Source organism: Cyprinus carpio, chromosome B15 (genome assembly GCF_018340385.1).
Source record: "Cyprinus carpio isolate SPL01 chromosome B15, ASM1834038v1, whole genome shotgun sequence".
Taxonomy (NCBI): Eukaryota; Metazoa; Chordata; class Actinopteri; order Cypriniformes; family Cyprinidae; genus Cyprinus; species Cyprinus carpio.
The window spans coordinates 15250396-15266111 of record NC_056611.1 but is presented as its reverse complement, the minus strand read 5'-3'; the positions used below and the strand labels follow the sequence as shown (position 1 = coordinate 15266111).

Sequence of the window (15716 nt, the reverse complement as noted above, 5' to 3'; positions counted from 1 at the left end):
GGCCTGGATAAAACTATTAAGCAATCGCATGGAGTTTTATGTGGCAGTAGGCTATGCTTCAAAGTCAGAAAAATTAGGACAAAATTTGGCTGAGATACAACTACTATCATTTCAGTTTATATACTATTGTTCAGTTATTAATTTGTTGAACATAATACATTACTGTTCATTTATAACTACTAATGTTTTTATAGTTTTGCAGATTAACATGTTAATCAACGTTAATGTTAAATAATGCCATAAAAGCTATATTCATTTTTAGTTCATGACACCTGAAACATTATAATGAAGTTACCAAAGAGGAAGTCAAACTGGAATGCTTTGGTGTTATTAGTTTAAACAAAAAGACCAAGATATCAACCTGTTTTGTTTACTGTCCTAATTTTAACTAGCATTTAAAGCACATAACTGTTTATAGTTAACACTTCTCAAGTAGCTTATAAAATAGTTGACAAATATACACTCCTGAGAAATCTAAATACATGCTTGGCTGAATGAATGAACAGATATCAGGTAAATAAAATAAATTAAAATGCTTGTTTAAGCAAATGAAAAAAACCTGACTCTGTTTGGAGAACTAAAAGTATGATTAATGTTCATTGTTACAAAAGGACTATAATTTTATGCCATATCTTGAGACGAATGTGATCTTTAAAATCAGTCTTCTGCATTCAGTTACTGTGACCCAGGAACCTAGAAATGTTTGAATGCCATTTCATTACACAATATCTCAAACCCAGGGGATTTTATTTTGAAGGAAGTTATACCGTAAACGATGGTACTATTTGTTCTCATAGCTATTTTGGTTGCTGCAAGGTAGACTGAAAGATCAAATTGTATCAAAGATAATAGTTTTTTGAATATTAAAGCAATTTCTCACATATTTCTTTCTCACATTTGTAGAAACCTTTTAGTCATATCGGAAAAGTTGGGTTTGCCAGGTCTCCTAACTGTGGGATTTAGACCCAGCTGTTGCGCAGACACACTTCTCACAGCACACCGGGTGTGATGATCACAGGTGTCACCTCATTGCTGCTGTGCTCTATAAACCACACACCTTTCGAGCTGCGGCATGTGCATGGGCTAAGGTGTTTGCACGGGAAAACTGTCTTGTTTCATGCTACCACATATAATACAAATCTAAATTCACTCAACCAAAAAGAAAAAAAATAACATGTGAATACGACCATATAGGAGACAAAATGTGAAGTGTGCCAGACCTTTTGTTGTAAAAATTGTCACCTCTACTCACTCCAACTGGATGTCAATTAGGTGACAGTGTGGGACTGGAAACCTGTCTCTCTTCCCATAGACAGGCTTTTGTCTGTGTTTTATTTTTTGTTTTTTTGCCAGGACAACTCCGAACCCTTTGCTTTAAAATGCAAGACAGAAAGTGCTTAGTTTGGTACTATGTTATTTTCAATCTGCTTTGAAGTTTTTAAATGTTTGTACATGTTTTTACCATTTTATTTATTTGTTTGTTCAAGTAATTGTTTAAATTGCTTTGAGTTTATTTTTAAATATGGTACCTTTTTATTAATATTTTTTCTTGGAGGAGTTGTGTTAATTGCTTTGAGCTTGTTTTTACATTTTTTTTTACCATTTTAATTGTTTATTCTTTAAAGGGTTGTGTAAATTGAGCTTCTTCATAATTTTTTTAAAACATTTTATTTATTATTTGAGGGGTTGTTTAAATTAAAAAAGTACCTTTTACGTTGCTTGTTTGTTTATGTATTTATTTATTTTTGAAGTTCTTTTTAAATACCTTTTTTAACCATTTTATAATTTTTTTGATGGGTAGTGTAAATTGCTTTGTTTAAAAACATTACCATCATACTATTTATATTCAATGTTATTTTTTAATTTTATTTGTAGCGTAGTAAATTGCTTTGAGCTTATTTTTAAATACAGTACCTTTTTACTATTTTTTTTCAGTGGGATTGTGTAAATTTCTTTGTAGCTTGTTTATACTTTTATTACCATTTTATTTATTATTTGAGGGTTTGTGTAAGTTAAGTACTTTTTACCTTATTGTTTGTTTATTTATATTTATTGAATGAAGTTATTTTTAAATACCTTTTCTTTAAGCATTTAATTTATTTTTTGTAGGTCTGTGTAAATTGCTTTGAGCTCATTTTCAAATACAGTGCCTTTTTACTTTTTTTTTTTAAGGGGTTGTGAAAATGTTTACCATTTTATTTATATATTTGTTATTATTATTTGTATTATTATTATTATTATTATTTTATTTTTTTTAATTATTATTCTTTTTGTTCCAGACTCTTTAGACATGTTTTGTGTTTCACATCAGTTCATTCGAACAATCTGGGGGCTGAAAAAAATTCCATTATACATTTCCATATAAGTTTGTTGGCTCATTCGAACAATCTGGGGGCTGAAAAAAATTCCATTGTTCCTGGCCATATGCCAATATGATTGACATCAGCAATCATTTCAAAACATTGCAGTAGTTTCCAGACTCTTAGACATTTTTGTCTATCCCTTTAAAGGCTTACCTTTCACATCAGTGTGCTATGTGTAAAGGCTTGAGGTGTTTCCTCGGGAAGATAGCTGCCTCAAAGCTTTAGTTCTTCACATGTCTGTCACTGGAGATGCTGTAGGCTGTGGATCACTTTGAACGGGCACACATACCATTCAAATCACATGTCTGTCACTGGAGATGCTGTAGGCTGTGGATCACTTTGAACGGGCACACTTCTCAGGCAGTTGACATGTCGTAAGAGTTGTGAATGTAAAGACACAGACCATACAAAACTTATTAGACTTCTTGCCAGAAGGTCTTGTCACCCTGCCACAATATTTTGGATATGGTTCGCACCTCAGTCTTTTAGTTATTAGATGTTCTCAAAAGATCATTCAACCAGTTCAACCTGTAACGGTAAAGTGTTTGGGAAAACCCGAAAGAACATACAACCAGTCAATGTTCTCAAAAGATCATTCAACCAGTTCAACCAAAAACCGCAAAAACACACATGAAATTATCACACATCCCACATGAAAAAATCATTTACAAAATAAGTGGCTGGCTGTTGTAATTTCCAGCGGCAGTAGCCGATTTTATACTAGACTTTAGCTCAAGGGCAGTTTTGAAAACAATGGCTTTCCAGCGGCGTGTAGCGGCACATTATTTCTTTCTCTTGCGCGGCTTTTGGATACTAGAGGGAACAATTGGTGGCTGGCTTTTTAGTAATTTCCAGCGTCAGTAGGGCAGTTTATACTGAAAACTCAAAACAGGAACCTTCACCAAAGCCATAACCTTCAAACAGACTGTTTACCCAGCATTTGTCATGTGAATTAAACCCTCTTAATAATGTCCTACAGAAACAAGTGACTTAAAGGACACACTTAGCACAGGTGTCTACACTTCTTTGATTTAATGACCCTTTTGGCTCGCTTGCCTTTTGGACAAGTGATCTAACTGGGCACACTTCACATGTAGTTAAGACCTTGTTTTATACATTCAATGATCTTAACATGAATTAAACTGCCAATTTATGACACACAATGATACCAAAATATAAATCCACTTAACATAGAACACAACTTTAAACCAAATCACTCCAAACCTGATTGAATTTCTTTCATTGGAGGTAACAGCCACTATGGCTGTTGTTTCGGTGCTTCAGCATGTGCAGCATTTCCTGCAAGGCTTTCAATTCCAATATTCTTCAGTGCTGATGAGAAATATTAACAGATTCATTTACATAACTGTTCACATTTTTGGGGTCAGTAGGATTATTAAAACGATTTTTCAAGAATTTTATGGTCACCAAATCTGCATTTATTTAATCAAAAATACAGTAAAAACAGTATTAAATTGAAATATTATTATACTTTAAATCACTCTTTTCTATTGAACTATATTTTATATTTTAACGATGTATAATTTATTCCTAAAATGCAAAGCTGAGTTTTTAGGATCATATACTAATCGAATAGCAGTGTGTCTGTGAGTAGATATGAGTACAGCGCACTCTGTATGGTTACAGAGCTTTCATCTTCAGTGGTTGTGGTTTCTCAGAATACAAAAATAAATACAAATTCATAGCTAAAATAGATAAAATGAAGAGATTAAATAATTTTTTGCTTGCATGCTCAGTTGGCAACACTTGGATATACTGTGTTCGATCCATAACCATGAAGTTTATCCATTGCTTTTTTGGCTTTATTAATATAAATATGGCTTTATTAATATAAACAACAATCTCTCTTCTATCATCATTTACTCAACCTCATGTCATTCTAAACCTGTTTATATTTCTTTCTTCTGTGGAACACTTTGAGGCATGTCGAAATCAAACACACACAAAGAGAGAGAGAAAGAGAGAGAGAGACTTTCTCAAATAATCTTAGTTTCACAGAAGAAAGTCAGACAAAGAGATTTGGACCAACATGATCAACTGTAGTCTGATAAGGTGCAGAAATGCAGTTCACCAGCAGGGGGCAGTGTGCGTTCTTCATGTTTAACTAGGTGTTCCTTTTCTTAACTCCACTTATTTATATTTTCTGTTTTCACTTAACATGTATAATTGAGCGACCTGTTTATTTGTTGAACCAGAAAATGAATGCTTGAATTCAGCCTAAAATCGCACTTGGCCCTTTGTTTCTGTATACTGGCTGTGTTTTGTCCAGTGGAGGGCGCTAGAGTGGTTTCCTGTACAATTAATGAATGCATGGAGAATGACAGAGGTTAGAAACATGCCCTTTGCCCACTTTGTACTGTGAACCGTCCCACCAGGCAGCATGTGGTGGTCCTGGACCTCAAGAGGGGCAGAACCTGCTGACATGCAGCTGAATATTAATTGGTTTGGCACTTATTGGTGGACCAATGTATATTGTTATTAAAAGACTAAAGAACTATATATTTGTACATTTAATCTGACAGTAATATGCCAAAAGGTATTTTAGCTGTGCCTGATGTGCCATGTTCAATAGTATTGTAGAATAAATGTATTATATATAATATTATATATAAGTATTATAGATGACTAAACCAAAAGTTGAACTAAACATTAACTTAATAAACTTATTTGAACTTTTTAGCCAGCTGCCAAAGCAACATTTCTCATTTTCATTTAGTTTAACATACTAAAACAATTAAAAAATGAAATAAAAATGAATATGTAATATAAAAAAATGTAAGCATAAAAAAAAACTAGTAAAATAGCAAAAATGCGAAACAAAATTACTAAAACTTTAACTAAATAGAATATGGAAAATGAAATAATTACCTGTCAGTCTGGAAGAATCGAAGGAGTTTTATCAAACGTTTTACTGCTAATTTGTTGTATTTCAAGTTTGTGTGCAAGCACTCTCCTCATACCCACATGTGATGACTTGATGTATAAATTGAAAATCTCTTCTCTTATCTCTCATCTTTTTTCTTCATTTCTTTTTTGTTAGATTCCAGATAATTTTTTTTTTTTTTCCAGATTCCAGATGAGTTTGATAATGGTAAGTCCTCCCCTTATCTGAACACATCAGGCCCTGAGGCAGTTATAAAATGGTTTGGACATTTCATGTGCTTACAGAGGCTTTTCACACCGTTTTAAAAAGTAACCTTAAGGTAATAACCCAAGCTGAGGGCTTATTGTGGTGGGCATTTTATTCCTACATACAGATGTTCACCTCATTGATAAGACAGTTTAGTTTCACCTCTAAATGGGTTTAAATGCACTGAATGCATAGCTCAAAGCTCAGAAGGAAGTTGGCATGACAAAAATAAAGTAGAGAACTCCATTATTTGTAGACCTTCAGTCTGCAAGCGCAAAATGTTGTCATTGCCCCTCCTTTTGAAAGCAGAGTATTGTTCGCCCTGCTACACAGCCATTTTTAGCAGATGAGGACCCTTCTGGCCTGCTTGTGTGTTTGTTGACCTGTCAGTTAGCATGGCACATGATGGATTTCTGGTGCCATGCAGCACCTTTTACCCAGTGCCAGCGGGTGTCAGCCCACTGCACAACCAAATGTTTCATGGGGCCAAGCCCCTGCAAATGACCCCTGCAAGCATCAGTCTCTCACACACCCGGATTGGCCCTTAACCAGTGGCATGTGGCGCATGCGCCAGTTCAAATTGGCAGTTATTTCATTGCATTCATTCTCGCTACATTGACTATTAATTGTGGGTGGTTGAATTATGAGGCTTGTGCCTCTTTTTTTCCATTTTAATGGGATTGTTCACACAAACATAGAAATTCAGCCTCCATTTATTAACCACTATGCTGTTCCAGACCTGTATGACTTTCTGTGACCTGTAAAACACACAACGCTGTGTTTTTTTTGTTCATTTTGGAGCTAGAAACTCTGTTCTCTTTCACAGAATTGTAGATGGGAAATTCACTACTTTTAAGTTTGTGGTCAGTACGATTTTTTTTAAAGGTTTTTGAAAGAAGTGTCTTCTAGAAGAAGTCTACAGTAAAAACAGTAATATTTTGAAATATTATTACAGATTATTTTTTGATTTTGATGTACTTTAGAATGTAATGTATTCATGTAATGCAAAGCTGAATTTTTTTACCATTATTACTCCCATCTTTAGTGTCACATGATCCTTCTGAAATCCTTCTGATATGCTGATTTGCTGCTCAAGAAACATTTATTTTTATTTTCAATGTTAAAAAACAGTTGTGCTGCAGCTGCTTAATGTTTTTGTGGAATCTGAGATCCATTTTTTTCAGGATTCTTTGATAATTCAAAAGTTCAGAAGAACCACGTTTATTTTAAATTGATATCACTTGCAGCATTATAAACATTTTTGTCACTTTTGATCAACTAAATGCATCTGTGGTAAATAAAAAAAATCTTAGGGCAAATGTTTGAACAGTAGGGTTTATTCTTCAGAATTTCACAGAAGAAAGTCGTATAGGTTTGAAATAAACCTGCATTATTCCATTTTTTTACTTATTAATTTATTTTTTTTAAGGTGTACTGTTCCTTTAAGTTTGGCTTCCTGTTTGTGAAATGGCTTGGGCTTTATGGTGATTTTTATGTGGTTATTTGACTTTCACTTTTATAGCACCATCGAGTACAGATATGCCATCTTCAGAGCATTACCATTAATAGAGTAAAGGTAGAGACGCCACTTAATAGCGATAAATGCAGAACACCTGCGCTTTTCATTCACTGCTGATGTCAATTGAGATAGCAGGCTGCTTTCGCTTTCTCTACGTGATCGCACACTCTTATCATAATTACGTAATTAATTCCACGCATTCCCTGAAGTATCCATCTCCCCCCTCCAGCCCCGATTTATAACCTCTGAGCCCAGAGCGCTGCTGTCCAACACTAAAGCTCTTATAGCTTTTAATGCCATAACGAAGGCCCATGATTACGTTAGGGACCGAGGTGAAACGCCTACTCCCTCAAGGGAGTGGAGAAGCAGGTTTTCTGCCTCCTGGGCCCATGCTCACCCTCCCTAACACAGCACAAAACAAACCAGAAGACCAACATCGGAACCAAGATAGGACCCTTCATAAGCGACAACCTCACGGAGAGGGGACAAGGCAAACAAGCGTGCCTCCAAAAAACCTTTTCTGCCTTGCCAAGTGACGGCATTCAATAGAAGACACTTATATGCACATCCTGCGCCAACCCACCCCCTATCAAAACCTGCATCACTCAATTTGTACGAGATGGCAACTGGCCAGTTATGTAATTTACGGAGTCACAAACTGTTGTTTTTATTAGATCACATCACCGAGACTAAAAATAATTCTTTGTGTCTGTTTGTTTAAAACTTTGGTTTCGTACACCAATCACTTGTGTAAAGTGATGAGTGGAGTATAAAAAAACGTCAGGACAACAATCACCTGGGTCTAGTTATTCAACAAGTGTAGTCTTGTTTGCAGTGGTAACGCGTGGATTCAAATGTGTCAGGAGGAGGGGTTGTTTTGCTTGGGCTTAAACACGCAAAGATTTCATCACCAACCGATAGCAACAACAAAAATCAGGAAATAAAAAAAGGAGGGTTAGTGTAATTCTCAGGTGTGAAAGCTCACTTTCCATTGAAGGCATTGGGCTTGTTCGGTTATCTCTGTAATCCCTTTTTAGTCTGCCAGGCATGGATCTCATAAACCTGAAAACTCAAAGAAAAATTCTCTTTATTATAAGCATGTGCTGAAGTTTTATCATCTGCCACTTACAAGTTTCTTAAAACTTTGATTGGCTGTCAATGTTTTTATCATTAATCCGCTAAAAAAAAAACAAAAAAAACATGCTGAAATTGATTTCAACAATATTGTACCTCTTTGTTGCTATCGTTATTGTTGTGCTATGGCTACTCTCATGTCATTTGAATATTTATTAAAACTTATGCTCACCAAGGCTGTTTTTATTTGATCAAAAATACAGTAAAAATTTTAATATTGTGAAATATTATTACAATTTAAAATAACTTTTCTATTTGAATGTATGTTTATGGGATAGTTCACCCAAAAATGCAATAAATAACACATCAAATTAAGATATTTTTGATGCATTCCAAGAACTCTCTGAGACATCTCAGAGAGCTTTCGGAATTCATCAAAAATATCTTAATTTGTGTTTCGAAGATGAATGGAGGTCTAATGGATTTGGAACGACATGAGGGTGAGTAATTACTGACAGAATTTTCATTTTTGGGTAAACTATCCCTTTCAAATTTAATTTATACCTGTGATGCAGAGTTGAATTTTTAGCAATCATTATTCCAGTCTTTAGTGTCACATGATCTTTCAGAAATCATTCTAATGTGTTATTCATTGTTGTACAACAAAATAATTTTTAAATGAACAATTTATTTGAAACACAAATAGTAACAATCTGTAACATTATAAATGTGTTTACTGTAACTATTGATCAATTTAATGCATCCTTGTTTAATAAAAGTATCAGTTAAATTTTTTTTACTGTAAGCTCAAATTTGTTTCATATTCCTTTAATGAATTCATATTTGACGTGAAAAAAAAAAAAAAAAATTATCTTCAGGTCTAAACATCTTATGTTACTCTAATGGTCTAAGTTCCAGGTAGACTGTAGAGTTGTCCCTGTTATAGGGAGGAATAGGTTAGGGGGTCAGAACTGTTGTTTCATCCTCAAGCACAAAAAGCCTCCGATACTCAAAGCAAACAAATGGCGAGCTGTAGATGACCCAAGAAAACACAAGCTTAGGCTTGGTACACTATCCATAGGACAGTTAGATCCCCATATAACAGCAACGAGAGTGAGGCCGCAAATAAAGACCACTTTTCACGGCTGGAGAAAGGAGCGATTGACAGGGAGGAAAAAAGCAAGAGGCTCCCAAAGAAAGGGATGGAAGAAAGGCAATTGAGTAATGGCCTTTGGCAAACTAGCGAAGCATATGCTAACCCAGTGCAGGATTAAAGGAGGCCTTTGTTGTGTCCAGAGGCCTAGCCATCGATCTTCCTCTCCCTCCCTCGTTGCCGGAGACTCAATGGACATCCCTCCAGAGAGCCACAGACCCTCTGTGAAGCAACAATGGGACTCCTCGCATTTACACTGACAAACAAGGTTAGCAAAAGAGACTCTTCAAAGTGCACCCAGTTGTTCCGCGCTTTACCGGTGTCGTCTTGGATCAGTCTTGGTAACGGTTTCTGCAACTGTTCACCCTTTGTATTGATCTTGGTCTAGTGGAGAAGGAAGGACAGATGTGCCAGTTTGGGATGGAGTTTAACAGGCGACTGAGGTGGATGTGAAGAGGATAAACTTTTTCTAGAATCATACAAAAAGTAAAAGAAATGGTTACTCTACATTACCGTTCAAAGATTTATTTTATTTTATTTTTTGATCAAAAATGACAGAAAAGACGTTTTTCTACAGTAACTTTTTATTATTATTTTTTGTTTTGTTTTGTTCAACTAATCCTGAAAAAAAATTATCAGTTTCCACAAACATTAAGCAGCACAACTGTCCATAATAATGAAAATTCAGTTTTGCCATCACTGAAATAGATTACATTTTAAAATATATTCATATAGGAAACTGTTATTTTAAGTTGTAATAATATTTCACAATATTTCAGTTTTTTACTGTATTTTTAATCAAATAAATTCAGCCTTGTTGCTCATAAGAAACCAGTTAAAAAAATCTTACCAACACCAACTTTGCTTCAAAAATATGTGATGTTAATTTTTTCCATGGAACATAAAAATAGATTTTCCAGTTCCCAATTTTGTTATTATTGGTGTCCAATGTGCCAAAATGTCACAAAAGCACTATAAACTTAATCTAGTTCTCTTAAAGTCTCCAAATTACTTCATACAAATTTAAAGGGGTCATATGATGCGATTTCAAGTTTTCCTTTCTCTTTGGAGTGTTACAAGCTCTTGGTGAATAAAGAAGATCTGTAAAGTTGCAAAGACTAAAGTCTCAAATCCAAAGAGATATTCTTTATAAAAGTTGAGACTCCTCCACGCCCCCCTGAAACGTCTCGCTCTAACACGCCCCCACATATCTACGTCAGTATGTGGGAAGATTTGCATAATGTCGCCCAGATGTTCACGCAAAGAAAGAAGGCGTACCTTTTATTCTCATTGTAGTATTGTTGTTGCCGCTGCCGCCATGTCGTATAGACACTGTGTGTCTCACTGTGAAAGCGAAACTACTTTGTTTGGCCTTCCAAAAGAGGACGATATCTGCCTGGAGCTGATCCGTGCTGGTTGCTGAGGAAATACATCAACTTTGCACTGTGGATTGCCGGATCGGCCTTCACCGTGGATGAAGCGGAGTCCAGTCCGGGGTCGTCACATGTGGTTGCCGCAAGCCCAAGGTACACTCCTTCATAGAATCCGCCTGCTGCACCGTTCTCAAGCCGCCCGCATCTGCTCACTCAAGCCCGCCACGGCTCACTCTAAGCCTCCGGCCTCCGCTCACTCAAGGCCACGGTGTGTGACGTTGTTCCGTTGAGAAAGCGAAACTACTTTGTTTTTGCCTTCCAAAAGAAAACACAACTAGAAATCATGTTTATATCACGTTTATAATGGGTTTTATGTTTATGTCTCGTCGCTCCGACCGGACAAGGCTTCACAAAATGATAAGAGGTGTAACATTTCCGTCTCACGCTTGAGGCATTCGGCCAATCACAACACGCTGGATAACTGGCCAATCACAACACACCTCGCTTTTCAGAGAAATGAGCCTTGTGAAAATCGACGTGTTTCAGAAGGCGGGGCATAGAGGAGAAACAATAATGTACAGTATGTGAAAAAATAATGTGTTTTTTTTACCTTAAACTGCATAAACACATTTCATTATACCAAAAACACAAAATAATGTTCTTTTTAGCAGCATCATATGACCCCTTTAAGTCGTCATTCACAATACAGGAATTCAAACATCTCAGGTACCATATTTGATTTGAGAGTTGCATAAATAAATAATTATTAAACAAAGCCATCATATGGCTTCAGAAGACTTTAAATATCATGCATGGACCACTATTATGGTGATTTTAATTCTGTAATATTTTTCTTTTGGGTTTCTCAAAGCAAGAGTGTCTTTAGAACAATATGTTGGTGAGGAAGTGAGACAATTTTTGGAGAACTATTTGTTGTTCAACAGGTGTTTTTGTCTAACACGGCTTTAGATTTGCTTCATAAATCCATTACTTTACAGAAAACAAATCTGTGTTGCTGATACCATATATATGTCACCTACTAACACCACCACTGTCTCCCTTCAATATGAGTATGATGACGAGACGTCCATCTCGTCTCATTCATTAGTCTCAAGGGAAAGCTTATTCCATTGGAGGCTGCCAACAGGCACATGCTCCCTCACAGAGCGCAAACACTCCCTCTCTGAACTAATCAAACAGTGGAGAAAAGGAGGGAAAGGGCTCAAGCGTCCAGAGGAGATGGTGTTTAAGCAGTTTATATCATCCCTCCCCCAATGTCTCCCAATCAGCCTCCTTCCTCGTGCTCTGATGTTATTGTCAGGCCCCTTGGCGGGCTGGCTGCCTTAACAGATGCACAGCGAGTCGCGTGGAACCTGTGTGCCGCCACTTTATCTGTCCTTTCTGCCGCTTGAGGTGGCATATGGCATGTGGCGACTGGAGGGAGCTGAGGCCATGAAATGGGGCTAATAACTTTAGTTTGAAAGATGTGGAGATGTTGTAAATTGTCTTGAAGTAGCCATTATTGTTGGATGTGGGGATTTAATATCAGTAAGCTATAAATGGTTTAAAACGACTAAACATTTTTTGCATTTTATACAGTATGTTGTAGGGCTGGGTTTTGACACAAATTTCACAATTTGTTTGATTGACAACCTTTCAATTCAATTTCCTATTCGATTTTTGATTCCGTTCAATTCGATATCAGTTGTTTCGGATCTATATCTAAAAGTACATAACACAATTTCCTCAAGGAAAAAAGTCTCCCAACTATTTCTTTAAAATATGCATGCAAATTAACTGATTTGTATATAAATGATTACGTTTGCGCTCAATTAAGTTTTTTATAATAATAAAGTTACAGTTACTTCATTATATTTCTCTTCCAATTTATTTTTTGCAATATAAACATTTAAGTGGTAGCTGTTATAAAAACTTGACGGATTTATTAAATAAGACACTAAAGAACAGTACAAAAAATATAATGAATATGTTATATAGTGCATGTATTTAGCAAAATGCTCCTCTCCAGAGTTAATTTCTCTAGATGACAACAGGTTTATGGCCACTGAATATGTTTTTAAATGTGACGTTACGTGACATTGTTTACAAGCTGTAACTGGTTAAAGCGGAGGGCATGATCAGTTCATGTGCGCTTCGCGTTGCCACTTTTGGCACAACAGCAATCTGTCACATTAAACAGCGCCAAAATGGCATTTATTGTTTGAATATTGTAATAAAATGGACTAAATTGCTTATTGCGATTTATTTGGGTGGGAAGTGAGCTATAATTTTCCATTCATAAACTGAAAACAGGCCAGACTAATGTTTTTTCGAATTTAAGACTCGATATCATGTCGTGAAAATGAGAATAAATTAAAAAAAGAGAAATCAATATTTTTTTTTACCCAGCCCTATTAAATTGAAGGCATTTGAGAAGCTAAAATAAACATGAATAATATTTAATTCATCTGACTTTACCAGTCTATGATTTCTCTGTCCTCTAGATGTTCCTGTCATCCAGCAGCTGAGAAGAGCCTTTAAATATTTCAAAGATTACAGACAGGTTAGAGGATACTAAAAATATTCCCAACTATATCTGCATAGGAAAGAATCAGAGATTTAGAATGTTTTCTTTCTGCTTCTCTGTAAGATGATCATCGAGCCCACAAGCCCAAAGCTTCTCCCAGACCCTCTGAGAGAACCCTACTACCAGCCTCCATACACTCTAGTGCTGGAGCTCACCGACGTCCTCCTCCATCCAGAGTGGTCGGTAGGTGTCAGCTCGATTAAAATAACCATGAGAGAACCTGTTCAAAATTCAGCTTCTTGTCATTTACGATTTACGTTTAACATTAAAACAGAAAACGGTTAAGTTATAATAATATTTAACAATATTACTGTTTTTTTGTGTTTTAATCAAATACATGCAGCCTTGGTGAACATAAGACAGTTCTTTGTAAATCTGTTAAATGGTAGTGTAATTGAATATTTCTGTTCATTTTTTTAACTCATTTTGCCTTTAATTCAATTTTAATAGGCTTTCATTATGAGAAATACATTTTTAAAAGTACAATTAATAGGATGGGAAAAAAAACTCTGTGGAAGCCTGTCTCCAATTGAAAAAAAAAAAATCTTTATTTCTAGTAATTGCATGTACAATAATAATAAAATGCTTTATTAAGTTTAAGATGGAGTTCAGCATTTCACACCATATAGAGCATGTCAGCTCCCCGTCCCAAAGAGCCACCTTGATCTTCGAGACATAGACTTCACATTCTCAGATCTATATTTCTAGAGCTATCATGAAACTAGATTGGTTAGATTGAGCCCCTAGTAAACTTCTCGTGGGCGTTTGGCTCCTAATTGCAGGCCCTGTCCTGTTTCAAACTAAACACAGCTGCGGCTGCTCTCGTATATTCTGTACACACACTCATTATGTACAGTGCTGTATAATGTGTATTTTTGTGCACACAGATCCAGACTACAATAAAGTGTCACAATTTGATCGGTTTGATTTACTATTAAACAACCCTTAGTCAGTTTATTACTATCCTTATCAATTTCTGTTAATCATATGATCCAACCTCCAACTCTTTCCCTCTACAAACACCTGTCGCCCACTTTTACCTCCTCCCCTCTGTTCCCTCTACCTAGCCAGCTGTGAGGGAAGGGCCACACACAGGTGACAGGTGGAGCATAGCCGAGCTGTAACCTGACACACCTCAGCAGACTGTTACCGTGCTTCATAGCACATTGATTTTTGTTGAACCTCAAGTGAAGCTTTGTCTGAGACTGTACTCTTACTTTTTGGTTTTGTCTGACATGTATACACAGGCATAGGTGTTCAGTGCCACATAAAAGTGCAGTTGAAAGTATCTGTTACTCTAAACTATACAAAAGTACAGGTTGTAGCTCACAGTACAGAAGAGTTTGATGCTAAAATACAACTTACTTGACTAAAGACATTTAACATTGAATTGATGTGAAAAATGCTTCTAAGTTGCTCTGCTTCTATTTTAAAGACAGATGATCACAATAGTCACGCGCTTGTTTTCCAGTAAATGACTGAGAAAGGCTGTTCAACCGCATGCTTGCTTAAAAATATATTCCAGATGGGCATCTAAAGATGTTTGAGATTAAATAACTATGCTCAGGAAATCTGAAACCGCACATTTGAGCAAAGCACTGCTAATAGCAAAAATCTGCTGTATATTATTTCCTTTTTTTTTTTTTTTACAACTGAATGCATTAAAATAAATGCACTGTAAATGTCAATGTCAAATGTTTAGGGTCATTAAGCTTTTTTTTTATATATACATGTTTTTCAAATATGTCTTTTTTGTTCGCCAAGCCTGCATTTATTTTAATCAAAAATACAGGAAAAAACATATTTTGAAATATTATTACAATTTAAAATGACTGTTTTCTATTTGCATATATCCTCTGACGCAATGCTGAATTGTCAGCAGCCATTACGCCATTCTTCTGTGTAACATGGTCCTTCAGAAATCATTCTAATATGTTGCTTTGATGCTCGATATTTCTTAATATTATCAATGTTGAAAACTGCTGTTGTGACCAGTTAAAAACAAAAGCAGTAAATAAAAAAGATTAATTAAATGTATATTATAATGAAAATAAATAAATATATACAAATTCTTAACCTTTAAAATGATGTTAATGAAAATTATTCTGCTATGTAAAATTTATTCTAAACACTAATAAATGTAAACTTTTTTTAAAGGGTGTTTTAATGTTTTCTGGATCTCCTCTCTCCCTTTAGTTGGCCACAGGTTGGCGTTTTAAGAAGAGGCCTGGCATAGACTACCTCTTCCAGCAACTGACCCCACTTTATGAGATAGTCATCTTCACATCAGAGACGGGCATGGTGAGTCTAAGGGGTGGTGAGGACTGCCTGTTTACCACAATAATGCAAGTATGAAGTGCTTGTTATTTGTTTTTGCATACACTGTTTCAATTGCAGTTAAAAGGAAAAGTTTCTTGAACCCTGCTTAGCATAGAACCCACATACAATAGATGCTATTTTGGGTACAGTGGCACACCTACTTGTCTGTTGATCCAA

At 35.7% G+C, this 15716-nt stretch overlaps 2 protein-coding genes across 2 annotated transcripts in view; one reads left to right on the top strand and one right to left on the bottom strand.

The window, feature by feature from the left end:
* Positions 1–15716, bottom strand: part of sgsm2 (small G protein signaling modulator 2) — a 124243-nt gene that overhangs the window by 54862 nt on the left and 53665 nt on the right. The window lies entirely within an intron of this gene.
* The window catches only part of timm50 (translocase of inner mitochondrial membrane 50 homolog (S. cerevisiae)), a 31508-nt gene that overhangs the window by 5250 nt on the left and 10542 nt on the right, over positions 1–15716 (top strand). Inside the window, exons 4-7 of the mRNA XM_042739412.1 lie at positions 5454–5475; positions 13138–13196; positions 13284–13403; positions 15417–15521. Of these exons, the coding sequence (XP_042595346.1) occupies positions 5454–5475; positions 13138–13196; positions 13284–13403; positions 15417–15521 (306 nt within the window). The remainder of the gene's footprint in view (positions 1–5453; positions 5476–13137; positions 13197–13283; positions 13404–15416; positions 15522–15716) is intronic.